The sequence below is a fragment of the Zosterops lateralis genome, assembly GCF_965231275.1.
Source record: "Zosterops lateralis genome assembly, chromosome: 7".
NCBI lineage: Eukaryota > Metazoa > Chordata > Aves > Passeriformes > Zosteropidae > Zosterops > Zosterops lateralis.
Genome location: NC_139767.1, coordinates 19,259,567 through 19,272,232, shown reverse-complemented (window position 1 = coordinate 19,272,232; position 12,666 = coordinate 19,259,567). Strand labels below are relative to the sequence as shown.

The window sequence follows — 12,666 nt, the reverse complement described above, 5'->3', positions numbered from 1 at the left end:
TTGTATTTTTTTTTTTTAATGGAACAACAGCATGAAATTTGGAATGCATTTAAATGAAAATACATATTACCAAATAAATATATGCAAGAAAAATAAGAGCTGAAAGAGTTGTATCATTTTAAATATTCTTCAGTTCCAAGTAACAATAATCAAGATAACCACTTAACTGTACTTAACTGTCTACTCTGTTCTTTAGAAACCCTTTTGATGAAAGAGCTTATGGGCATTAGGTTATCAGACAGTACACTAAATGAGATAAAGATGACACAAAACACCACCCACAGTTTTCTGGTTTAGTTTACATCTGAAACTTTAAAAAAAAAGAAAAAAAAGCTCGAGCAATATCATTATTTTAAGACATCAGGTAGAAATATTAATAATTTAAGAAAATTCTAAATGCAGATGTTTTCATCTGGATATTCCATCTAGTACTTAAGTAGATTAATTAGTCTTAAACTATATTGGGCAGATAAAAAGGCAGTCCTGGCTACCTGGGGTGTGCAGCAAAAAAACCTATATTATCTTTTATTTATACCTATTACAATGACAGAACAAATCTCCTGTCTCATAAAAGTGCAGATTTGACCCTGACTACATTCAGCCATTGACAAAGCAACTGCAGCAATAGGAACCTACTACAGCCACAATAAAAATGCCAGAACTGTGAACAAGTCAAAAATTGTGCTTACAAATCTTATCCACTTGACAGCCAGGCAGTGAATGTTCTTTCTACAGAACCAGCAGGGAACTGTGATGAGAACTAGAGTTTTTATTACAAGTCTTATGTGTAAATTCAGAATTATGACAGTGACCAAATTGATTCATCAGTGGCATTAGCAGGAGCGAGGTCACAAACACTCCACTCTGCATGACGATCAACATGAGGACAAAGATTATGAAGTTTCATCATTTGACCTAAGACTTTGTTTGGTTTCCATAAGTTATGCACAGAAAAAAAAGAACAAGGGGGCCATCCAGCTTCCACAAGAGTCTCCAGACTGTTGTTTTTTTAAATTATTTTGCTCTACTGTGCCTTGAAGCTAAAATAATTACTCTTAAAAAAAAAAAAGTAACACAATATTGGCTCATTACACAAAATACCGTCAATATTTGTTATTAAAGCTCAATTACAGTGCCATTTGAAGTATATGAAGAAATCTGATTTTTATCATCTTGGAAGGCACACAGCTTTTACATTTTAAATGATCATGTTTCAAAAATTACCAAGAAAAATTTGTTCCGTTTTGAAAGAATGTCTACTATTTCTCTTAATTAGTTTTTTGGACTCAGTCTCAAGTAAAATTAAAAGTTGCTCAAGACATTCCCATATAATAGGATTCTTTGTTTAATATGTCACATGTAATAGTATAGTTGAAAAAATGCAGTCATTAACATAAAACATTTCAAGGAGCTTTTTTGTTAGAAAACAAAAATAAACCCAGCTTTGGCTCTCAAAAATGAGGGCCTATCAACACATTCTGCCTCTTGCAGTTCTCTACTTCCAGGTACACAGAAATACATTCTTCTTGAAATCTCTACCAACCTTATCTTGCACTGTGTCAGTCCAAAAGATTCTGTGCAGGTAAAAGTGAAAGTCCACTCCAACTGCAGTTCCACGATTCTGCGACTGCACCAAAGTACGAAAACTTCTTCCATAAAGATCTCCAATCAGTAAATCACGGCCATTGGAAAAAATAATCGATGCAACACCAGCTGAAAGCAGGAGTGACAGAGATATGATTACTCTGCAGGCAAGATATTTTGCAAATGGGCATTGCTGATTCATATACACTGGACACAAAGTTTTAAATAGATGCTTGGACTACAACCTGTATAAATGTTTCTATATGAGTACTAACTTGCTGTGATTTGCTTTCGGTTTGTACACTTGGGGTAAATCAGGCAGGAAGAGCTATTTAAAGCCCTACCAGGTAAAACTTTTTTAAAAGCCCTGTGCAAACACCAAAAGACTATTTCTATTAAAGGTAAAATGAACCCAGTGAAACTGACTTATAGCAGGTACTCTACAATACTTAGAAAATTGTGAGCTGAAGACTGGTTTGCAGATGTGGCTGAAGAAAGAAAAAAGGGGGAGGAAACTGAGCAGTTTTTGCTTTTTCTAAGAAACAAGACTGCTAATCAACTATGCCAAGCAGGAACTCCCATCCCCACCGATTCTCTGCAGACAGGAGCACCTGCCTTACACAAAAGCCTGTTAGGACATTTACATCTCCACAAAGCAGATTTTCCTGGGGCCTGCTTTTAGATCTGACCAAGAGGTCAAGAGCAGCAGCCTACAACTGATGAAGAACTACACTCTTAAGAGACAAGTATTCCTCAGAGTTCAGACTCTGGGACACTCAAAGCTAAGAGCATGGCTTCTCTCACAGGCAAGTGTTTGATCTCACCATTCAGCAAAACTGTCTTCTGGCATAGTTCTAGAAAAAAGGAGGTTTCCTGATTTCTTGACACTAAGTTCCATAAAGAGCATGACAGAAAACTGCCTCTCATAGAAACAAGATTTTTTTTTTGTTCAGGAGCTCTCCGGCAATAACCTCCCAACTGTGCACAAGTCAGGAGTGCTGAAAAAGCAATTGAGCCTAAAAGACATTTGTCAATTAGAGGAGAAGCAGCCCTGAAAAGGCAATCAACACCAACCTACACAATCCAGCAGATACAGAGTTGTGACATTTGCTGATATTCTGGAAGCTGTCCTAAGTCCTTAAGGGCAGAGTTAAAATCAAAGAGAGCTGTGTGGCACAGACATGAAAACTACCCCATTTTACCTGGCTCTATCTATTTGCTCAACAAGACACTTGAAGTGCACTAACCTGACGTGTTGGCCCGACAATGCCGGTGATGCTCTAGAAAATAACCTTCCACACAGTGGCACTGGTGATGTCCCACACGATCTTCACACAGCTGGTCACAGACACCCCACATTTGGCAATCATCAAAATCTGTCAAGTGAATAAGGCATATTTATAAAAAATGCTTTGTATAAAATTCATGTTGTAATTAAGAAGCTGCAAGTTCGTCCTCTCTGCTTGCTTTATATCTATTTGCAAAACTATAGCATGAAGAAAGAGGGTTTGCATGTTTTTTCACAATGTTTCAGTTTTGTATTTCTGGATAACAAAAAAACTGTGTTTCCTGCCCAAGGACCTACCTGCATTTCTGCTCCCCAGTGAAAAAATACTAACCAACCAACAACAACAACAACAACAACAACAACAACAACAACAACAACAAAAATAATAATAATAATAATAATAATAATAATAATAATAATAATAAATCACACCTGCCAGAAGAAAAGGGAAAATCATTTGAAGGGACATCATTATCTACTTTTCACAATATACAATATGTCTATGAAATATTTTTCCTGCAAAAGATCTCTATACTTGGCACACACAAAGACTTGGCTGGATTTAAGCTCACTCTGAAGGTGAGCCCCACCTTTATTTTAGTGCAGTGCTTAAGCCTTTAAGTCCTAATTGAAGACAGTGTTTATTAGCTCAGATTTAGTACCATGCTAACAGGTATCTGATTTACAATTAAAAGCTGTGTGTGCACCAGAATCAGCAAGAAAAAGTTCCTCTCAGCATGCAAAATACTATATAGGTAAAGTACTGGATCTGGAATTATACAGTACTGACTGTCAGCCATTCCTTCATGACAATTTTTGTTCCAATCACAAATATATGCCTAGATTTCAGCAAACCAAAATACATTGACTCAGATTTACAAGCCAGGATCTGATAAGTAAGGTTTACAGAACAGTCAAAAACAACAGAAGACTCACTGAGACTGCACCAGGTTTGGGAATGTGTCGTCCATGTATTTCCCACAAAAGTGTGAAAAAATGGAGGAAATTTTGTGCCTTATTGCTCTGTCTCTACAAAGAGCAACCATTCTGCCATTGCAGCTTAAACAGCCTTAGGCCACCCAGTATTCCCAAAAATATAAAAATCTCATTAGAGACTGAGCATCTGAAATACTTTCAATAGCACAAACACCATATATTGGGTTGAAAATTCATAAGAGATATTTACCCCTTTTCTTTTACTTGGCAGTGCTAACTTTAATGATTCTGAAGTTACTCAATTGCCAGCTACTGAGACAAATGATTTGTACTGCCACATTACAGCAGCTTTACAGTTACCTTCGCGTTCATGTAAATATTCTTCTTTTTCGTGTAAATTATGTATATATTGAAACCCCACAGAAGACACAGCCTTTCCATAGTGCAAATACAAAACACCACTTTTATTTTCAAGTATAATGTTCTGCTGTCTTCATATACAGCCACTTTCCAGAAGTAACAAACAATTCAACATCCTTAACTGTTTTTCCAGCATGCAACACACATCACTGAGACAGAAACAAACTCTCTCTATGTTAACACTTTAAGACCAGTAAAAACTTTTGATAATAAACCAGCCATCCAACAGTACATATTTTAAACCTGATCATGCTGTCACTATGTCTTTAGGTCAAAGCGAAAGAGGTTTTTATGATAACTCTCTGGTTTGTTTCTGTCACCATGCTGCCATTGTGCTATTAAAATTTTCATACATTTGCTGGTTCCTGAGATTTCCTATTTGCCAGTACATCCACCCAGTTTGAACTAACTCGCCTTCCTGGAATCCAAACTCTCCCAATGGGTTGTGAGAAGGTACTGGATATCTGTAATCCCTGGACTTGACTTACCAATGCAAGTACGACTGTCATTGGTACTTATTATATATCCAGCAGGGCAATAGCACATCCCTCCTGAGGGAGAGGAATGACAGCGATACTGGCAGCTCAGCGCAGCGCAGTGTGATACGTCTGAAAGATAATAAAATATCTCAGAAACACACCTATCACCAGTAGAACAGCTTTCTGCCTTATTAAGAGCTACAAAGCTGAAGTCTTTTCTATGATAAGCCTTCGATTTCAAGTACAGCTTCTGAAAACCAATCTGCAGAAAAAATTATGTACAAAGTTCCATAAAATCACATACACATACATACATGCAAGCAAGGGCATGGAACACAGAAGAGAAAGTACATTTTTAATAGGTTTTTAGAAGAGATTTAAAGGATAAGCATCAATATTACATGTACCACCAATGGTAAGTCCTGTGTAAAAGGGTGACCAGAGGAAGCCATCTGCAATGCAGCAAAATTTTCCCTGGTTCCACAAGACCTACTTGTGAGCAACATATCCTTGAGCTCCATCTATTGGCTCATCATTTACCCTTCTATATGAAAAAACTCTATTATGTTATATTAAGAAGAATATGTATAACATTCCAATGTATTAGAATATGTTGTTTGCATTGTAGTCATGGACAAATGCTTCTCTATCCTTTCCTTATCTTTCTTTTTTCCTTCTACTACTACTTAATAAACAATTCAATGACAGGCAAATCAGTTATGATTGTAAAACACTTGACAAAGAAGGAGGTGAAAGTCAGTATTTTCCTTTTCCTCAATTTCTTCTATTAAATGCCTTGCTTTGCAGCTCATACCTGCTGTAACTAACAAGAGGTGCTTTTTTACAATAAGATTTAATTTCCTCTTATTTTTTTCTGCCCACCTATTCCAAAAGGCATGATTTTGTTAATAGGAATTTCCATCTTCCAAGAAATTAAAATACATTGGTCCTTGTCCTCAGAGGGATTTGATATTTGTAGGATTAGAGTGAAATTTAGCAGGAACTATGCATGCCCATTGCCTCAAACAGAAAAAATGCAGTGTACCACTAACTGGAGAAACAGACATCCCAGGTAAAAAGATTTTTTAAAAAATCCTAATCTTTAAAGTGAATTTGTCAAAACTTAGGATATACTGATTCAATGCTGTGTTCCAATCAGCACAAATCATTACTTCTTACTTACACAAAGGTACAAACATGTTTAGACAAAGAAGGCATATAGCACACCTTTCCCTGACTATGAATATATTTTAGAGTATGGAGAGCAATTTAAAATCCTTATTTGTCAAATTTCATGGGCAAATTTTAAAAAGAAATTATCTCTTTGCAGCCTATATGCCTCTTTCAGATCATCCAGTCGAAATGGTGCCAATGAAAATAGTGAGCTTCCAAAATTTCAGTATTGTTTAGGAGACTAAAGTAAATATGTAAATTATAAATGTAAAAAAGTAAAAATATTTCAGTGCTTATGTTTCTGCTATTATGTGTATGTTTTTCATCCTCATACATACTGCAGTGTCTGCCTGCAGTGATGTTAGTTTCATCTTCTCCTTCAGGGCAGTCTGCAGCTCCATCACACACTTTCCCAATTGGAATGCAATGCCCTGATCCAGGGCAGGACCACTCTCCTGGGTAGCATTCATGGCGACCACTTTCTACAGAAAGGAAAAACAAGAATTATGAAGAGTATGTTTCAAAGACTAAAATTTCTTCTCTAACAGCTTCCTAAAGCATTTCTATCCTTTGATATGCAGTTTCCGTTTCCAGCACACATCTGGGAAAGACATACTTACTCGTCATGCTTCCTTTTACATTCAAACTGCAAGGCCAGTGATACTTGGGTAGACAACACATGAATCCCTTTAGTTTTCTGTTTTGTTAGAAATGGTAACACCATTTAGCATTAAACTAACCAGTGCACCAGAAATGCAACTATAGTTGTCTGGATGAAGAACATAGTGTTCATCTTAGAAAAAGCCAACAAAAAAAATCTCATTCACACATTCATTTGTTAAAGCTTCTGTTTCTCACATGACAAATCTTGGCAGGATCTGAGTTAATGTTACTTTGAATCAATGGGTCTTGGTTACTAGAAGCCTCATGTCTCTTAACAGATACCCAAAAAATCTCCACATGCAGAAGAACCAAAACAAAATATAAAAGAGAATATACATTAAAAAAAAAAAAATCGCTATATGCTAAACTGAGTTTGCATCATACTCGGTATCACAATAATTCTCACACACAATAAGAAAAATATTGCCAAAGTTTATAAAAAAGAAATAAAAATGAAGGTGGAATTCTAAGGTTTTAAAAGAAATGAAATGTATTCAGAACATCTTGACTGGTCTAAATTTCATAGATGTAGGTTAATGTCATCTTCCTCTGAAAACACCATTGGAAGTTAGCAATAGTATTTACCACATCCTTTTTCATCTTCATTGTCTTCACAATCATCGTCGCCATCGCAAATCCAGCTCTGATGAATGCAACGGCCACTTGGGCAAGTGAAGAAATTGCCTCTGCAAGTTGCATAAGCTACAGAAAGAAACATAAGAAAATCTAACTGCTCTAAGCAGCTAAAAGGTTAAAAATAACAATATTGTCTCATATATGATCATTTATTATATCTCCTAAAAAACTTAGGCAGTTCCATATTTTGTATAAATTGCAAACACTGCTGGTTTCTTCTCATTTGGGTATGAATTACCTTTGATTCATGCTGAAATTAAAAAAATTACAACATAAGTGTAACTATACGTATTAAGAACCAGATTGTCACTCAATCCAGGAAATTCAAATAGTAACAACATACCCAGGAACTTAGCAGCAAAAAACAAAGTCTATCAAAGTAGCACTGCAATTTTCATCTTTCTATACAAAGGAGTACTTGTAGAACAGTGATTAGCTTTTGATGGCTGTACAGTCAAGCAATCTGCTTCCTGCTATCTGCTTGAACCAGGTCTTAGTAAAACAGTTGAAGAAAGGGGGGAAAAAAAGAAACATCATACTGCAAGAGTTTTCATCACTCCTATCTCCACAGTCGTCATCATGGTCACAGATAAAGGCTCGCGGGATGCACTCTCCATTAGCACACTGGAACTGCGTACTGGAACATCCACGTGCTGAAAAAAAAAATAATACAGAAACGCAGACAGAAAATCTGTCAGAATACCACAGTGTTTAGCTCCAAAAGAAGGTCTATAAATCAAATTTTTTTGGGATCACTCCACACAGGGGACTTACTGCAATTAGCTTCATCAGAAGAATCTCTGCAATCAACTTTGCCATCACATCGCTGACTTGCATTAAAACATGCTCCATTTGCACATGATAACTGTTCACACCTTGGATAGTCTAAAATAAAAAATTCTTTATATTAGCATGAAGTTAGACTATAATTAGTCATATCCATCTAGTGTCAACAGTATATCTTGGTTTAAAGGAAAAAGGGAAATCAAAACTCCATTACTAGTAGTCCTGTACTAGTAATCCATGTATACAGTATACTGTCTTTGCCAACAGATATTAAAGAATATCCTCTAGATGGATGCTACAAAACCTTGCAAGCAACAAGAGAAAAATCAAATGCCTTCCCACACCCCCAAAAGATTTGCAACCCAAACAGCTTACAATATGATAGAAAGCAATGGAACATAAAAAGAAAGGAAACAGTGAACATTTATATGTACCTCAGTTTTTTACATTATCCTGATCTTAATAAAGTGTTTAGATAGCAAAGGATTTCCTGCAATTTACAGTTCCTAGGTCCTCTTCAAGTGTCTTGAGTTCTCAAACTCAGAGACCTCAGGTTTTTATGGTTTTGTTCCAATTAAGTCAAGGATATGAAATTCCATGAACTATGTTAGAACTACTGTTTTTTATTACTTGCTCCTCCCTTCACAAAAAAAAACAGATTCTGCAGAAATAATGACTATTTAGGTTTTGGATATTTTACTTATACAGATGACCCATATGCAAATACAAGGCATTGTTTCAAATTACTTAAAAGAAATTCTGAGAACATTATTCATACAAGCAGTCAGTGAGGTCAGTGGAAATATCCAACACATTAAACATATGCACATGCTAGAGTTGAGTAGAAGAACATGACCTCATAGTTTAGCTTGTTCCTATGTAGACAAAATTTACATTTTTTGGTCAAATGGCAACTAAGAAAGCAAAGAATTGGTAATTTTAGAAATTAGATTTATTGAACCTTTGTCTCTACATAGAAGATAAATGAACTCAAGGCACAGAAGAGCCAAATAACATTTTGGACATTTTAGATTTTCAGATTGAATTCTTATCCCATTTTACTTCTCTAGGAGTTAATAAAGCAGATAGAGAAGGCTCTCACTTAGGCACATTTCCATTCATACCCTTGGAATCCAAAACATGGGTTATAAAATTGCTTCAAGCAGATATCAAGAAACCTGCAATTTCTGCAGACAGTGGCAAACTGTTTTGCTTGCTTCTGCTGTTCTGTGTATTATCACATTCCCACAAAATTTCAATTGCCTATGGAATAGGCTTATGTGATATTAACTGTTACATTGTTAAAATGAGAGGATAAGTAGCTGTGTTCACGTCCACTACAAGTCTAGCCTGACTATCTCCCCAGCTGATTCATTTACATTTCATTTGTTTTCACTGCAGTTAATATAAAGCAGCAACCTGCATGTAGGAACAGAGTGTGCCTGATCAAAGAACAGTACTTGCAGATTAGCAGAGTTCCAGCTACAGCATTTCTACCTGTGGCCTTCTAGTGATAGTTCCCAATCTTCCATTCTCAAAGTCTGACAATGTCAATATGTGCCCTAAGTATTATTTGGTCCCACTTCTCAACCAGACAATCACCTTTCTAATACATCCTTCTCTTGCTTCAGTAGCCTTAGAGAAAATTCATAACACTTTGGAAATAAGATGTGTTTTGAGGTGTTAGCTCTGCCTACAGAAAGGACTAAAGAAAGGCCTGACCTGGGGCCAAGTTTAAAGTTCACCATGGAATTAATGCTTCTTCCCTGTCTGAAAGCACAGAAGGCGTAACAGGGAGGAGCCATCAGGAGTTCTAAGGCCCAGCAGAAACAGCTATGGCAGTACACTGTATTATAGGGCAGACTGGAAGAAAAGGAGGAATACAAGGTATGTGCTTGTAAATGCACTGAAGTAGAAAAGCTCCCATGGCATGTATAATGGGTGGGTTTGTAATTTTCCTCACTTTCCTTCATATCCCACAGAAATACTTCCAGTGATGTTCCAAACTGTTTCAAATGGACTGATGTCAAGCAAATAAACAATTGAACCCATTGCATTGCACTGCCAGTTTCTTCAAGAATGCCCAGGCAGACTAAGCATCTAGCCAGTAATAAGATTTTCTTAAGCTTATATTAAACTCCCTTACAAGAAGGGAAACTTTGTCAAAGTCTTCTCTCCAGCAGCAGGCCTGGAAATGCCCTCAGCCTAGCAAAATCTTTATTATATTATAAAGTCTAGTGTATTGTATAAACACAATCACTATAAAAAATACAAAGAGCCATAAGTAAAGATGTTTTGAAGATACTTCAAAATATATATTCTGACTAAATTGGTGTTTTACTAGAATTTGAACAAATGCTTTTTTTCTTATTCTCTTTTCAAAACTGGTATACAGATTCTTTATTTTAATTGTGCTTGCACAAGCAAGAACATTCTTTGAAAAGCCTGATGGAGATTAATTTAATATTTAACTCTGTACAGGTAATCCCATTTCCAATCCCTTGTCAAAAGACCAAGGTTAGTAAATGATAGTTCTGATCACAGCCTCCTCACTGAACTGAAAGATATTTTTTACTACATTCTGCATTGCAGATTGTACTCTGCACCTTACAGCATATTATTTTAATAAATTGGTTTTAATTATTTGGTGCATTAAAAACTAAGTCTCATGAAAACTGGCAAAACTGTGAGCTACACCAAAGGCTGTAGCCAATGCACTGCATGGTTCAGGAACATCTGTGCCATCAGGACAGTTCCTAAGTTGCTGGGTTAGTTTTATGTGAGGAGAAGTAGAAAAGATAAAAGAATCAAGGAAGAAATGCTGGCTTCTCTGAGGGCTTAATGATGAGAGAATGAAGGAAGCCAAAATAGAACTTCATAACAATACTAGGATATCTGAAGACAAAGGAATGACTGTCCCTGTAATTGCAAAAACTCCAGGATTTAAACTCCCCTTCTTTTTCTCTAAAATTTAGAAAACATTAGTCATGAGCTTAGTTCTTCTACTCCTATGGGGACTCCTAGACTCCTTCTACTCCTAATGAGGACTTCTTAAAAGGAAAAGAAGAATCTGAACCTTGGCAGCAAGAGGGGAGGAATGGGATTAATTCCTAAAACTGAAAGACCTGTACAATCCAGCTCAATGAAAATCACTCCAGCAAATGAAGTTGGAAAGTGAGTATCACAACATTTTAAATTTAAGTGGAAAGGTCTTACATCAGTCACTGCATTTGGAGCTTGCAAAATAAACTTTTCTTGGCTTTTATTTGAATTTTTATTTAAACTAAGATTTCTCTGCACACACCTTGTCGGAGTCCAGGGCATCCCTTTGGGTGTCCCAAGAGGTCAGGGACCTCAGCAGAGATGTCTGGGACAGGAGCAAGAGGGTTTGAATCCTGGACAGGGGTGTGTGGAGCTGGTCCAGGGGGGTTGGAGACCCTGGCACAGAGCCCAGGAAGACCCTGGCTTTGATTTCAATCCATGGGAAAGGCCTCCAACATTGAGAGAAGAATTGCAAACCACAAAGGTGTGAAAAACAGTAGTTTAGCTTAGTACAGGGTAGAAAATTGTGTAGTTTTGGGTTTTTAGAATGGAGCTGAATGGGAACAAGATGGAGGATTTAGGGTGGTGTCCTTGGTTCTTCTTCTTCTCCCCTGGCCTCCATTTTCTGCAGTGACGGTGGCACAAAGTAGCTCAAGGAGATTGGGTCAGAGTAAAAGTCACCTTTTTAGTATAGGTGATAGGTATTGACACGTAATTGTAAATAATAGACATGTAATTATCTTATAAGAGGAGAGCGATGCCCCATCTGGGGGGAGTCGCCTCATGTCCGTGCTGCTGACCAGACCTAGGCCGGGCACAGAGAAAATTGTAAGATAAGAAATAACAAACGACACAAGAAACCTTGAGAAACAAGACCTTGAAGACTCCGCCTCTTTCTTGTGTCTGGCTTGGGGCCTCTCAGAGGGCAAAAGACTCTAAACCACCTGAATCTCAGGTGATCAAACCCAAGAACACCTGATTGAAGATTACTGCATTTGAATATAAAATCCCACAGCTGTGCTGATAACAGAACTGATAACAATCAGAGAAATTGATCATACTGTCTCTGTTGTAGGGGGCATGTGGGAAAAGTGTCAGTACTCTGTGAATGACTTGAAGGTGTTCTCTTCCAGGCAATGGAACATTTTTCTTTCTATGTTGGTGACAAATGGACTAGAAAGAGCAAAAAAGGAAGGATAAGGTTCTGAATTAAAAGGACAAGGTAGGTAGTTTGTACCTAAGGAGGTCTGGGAATACAGATGTACAAGAGAGTGAAAGGAGACAATACAAACACAACATTAAGAGACAGAAGGGACAGAAAAAAACCAAAACAAAACACGGTTTTCTTTCACCTCATTTTGAATAGTTAATATCCTCCAACATAAATAGTCTTTCCTTTACCTTCTCCTCCCAAAAAACCTGTGGTGGATTTTACAGAAAACTAAAAAGAAGAAATGTTTCTGTAGTCATGACAATTCCTGGAAGATAATACGAGCTTTGTGAAAACAGGGGGAATGTTTTCACCTATGTTCATTCCAATGCTCAGGAAGAAAGGGAGCTCTTCTTTCTCTTCCCTCCCCTCAGGCATTTTCTTAGCCAAAATACTTCTACACAATCTGTCTCCCTGATGCATGCCAATGCTTCAGTTGCAAAATATAA

The 12,666-nt window shown here is 36.9% G+C and overlaps 1 protein-coding gene across 1 annotated transcript in view; it reads right to left on the bottom strand.

Annotated features, from left to right (window-relative positions):
* The window catches only part of LRP2 (LDL receptor related protein 2), a gene marked incomplete at its 5' end in the record, with an annotated part of 115,204 nt that overhangs the window by 77,365 nt on the left and 25,173 nt on the right, over positions 1-12,666 (bottom strand). The window contains 7 exon segments of the mRNA XM_083864833.1: positions 1,544-1,713; positions 2,832-2,960; positions 4,717-4,836; positions 6,219-6,362; positions 7,129-7,245; positions 7,719-7,832; positions 7,954-8,064. Coding sequence (XP_083720959.1) covers positions 1,544-1,713; positions 2,832-2,960; positions 4,717-4,836; positions 6,219-6,362; positions 7,129-7,245; positions 7,719-7,832; positions 7,954-8,064 — 905 coding nt within the window.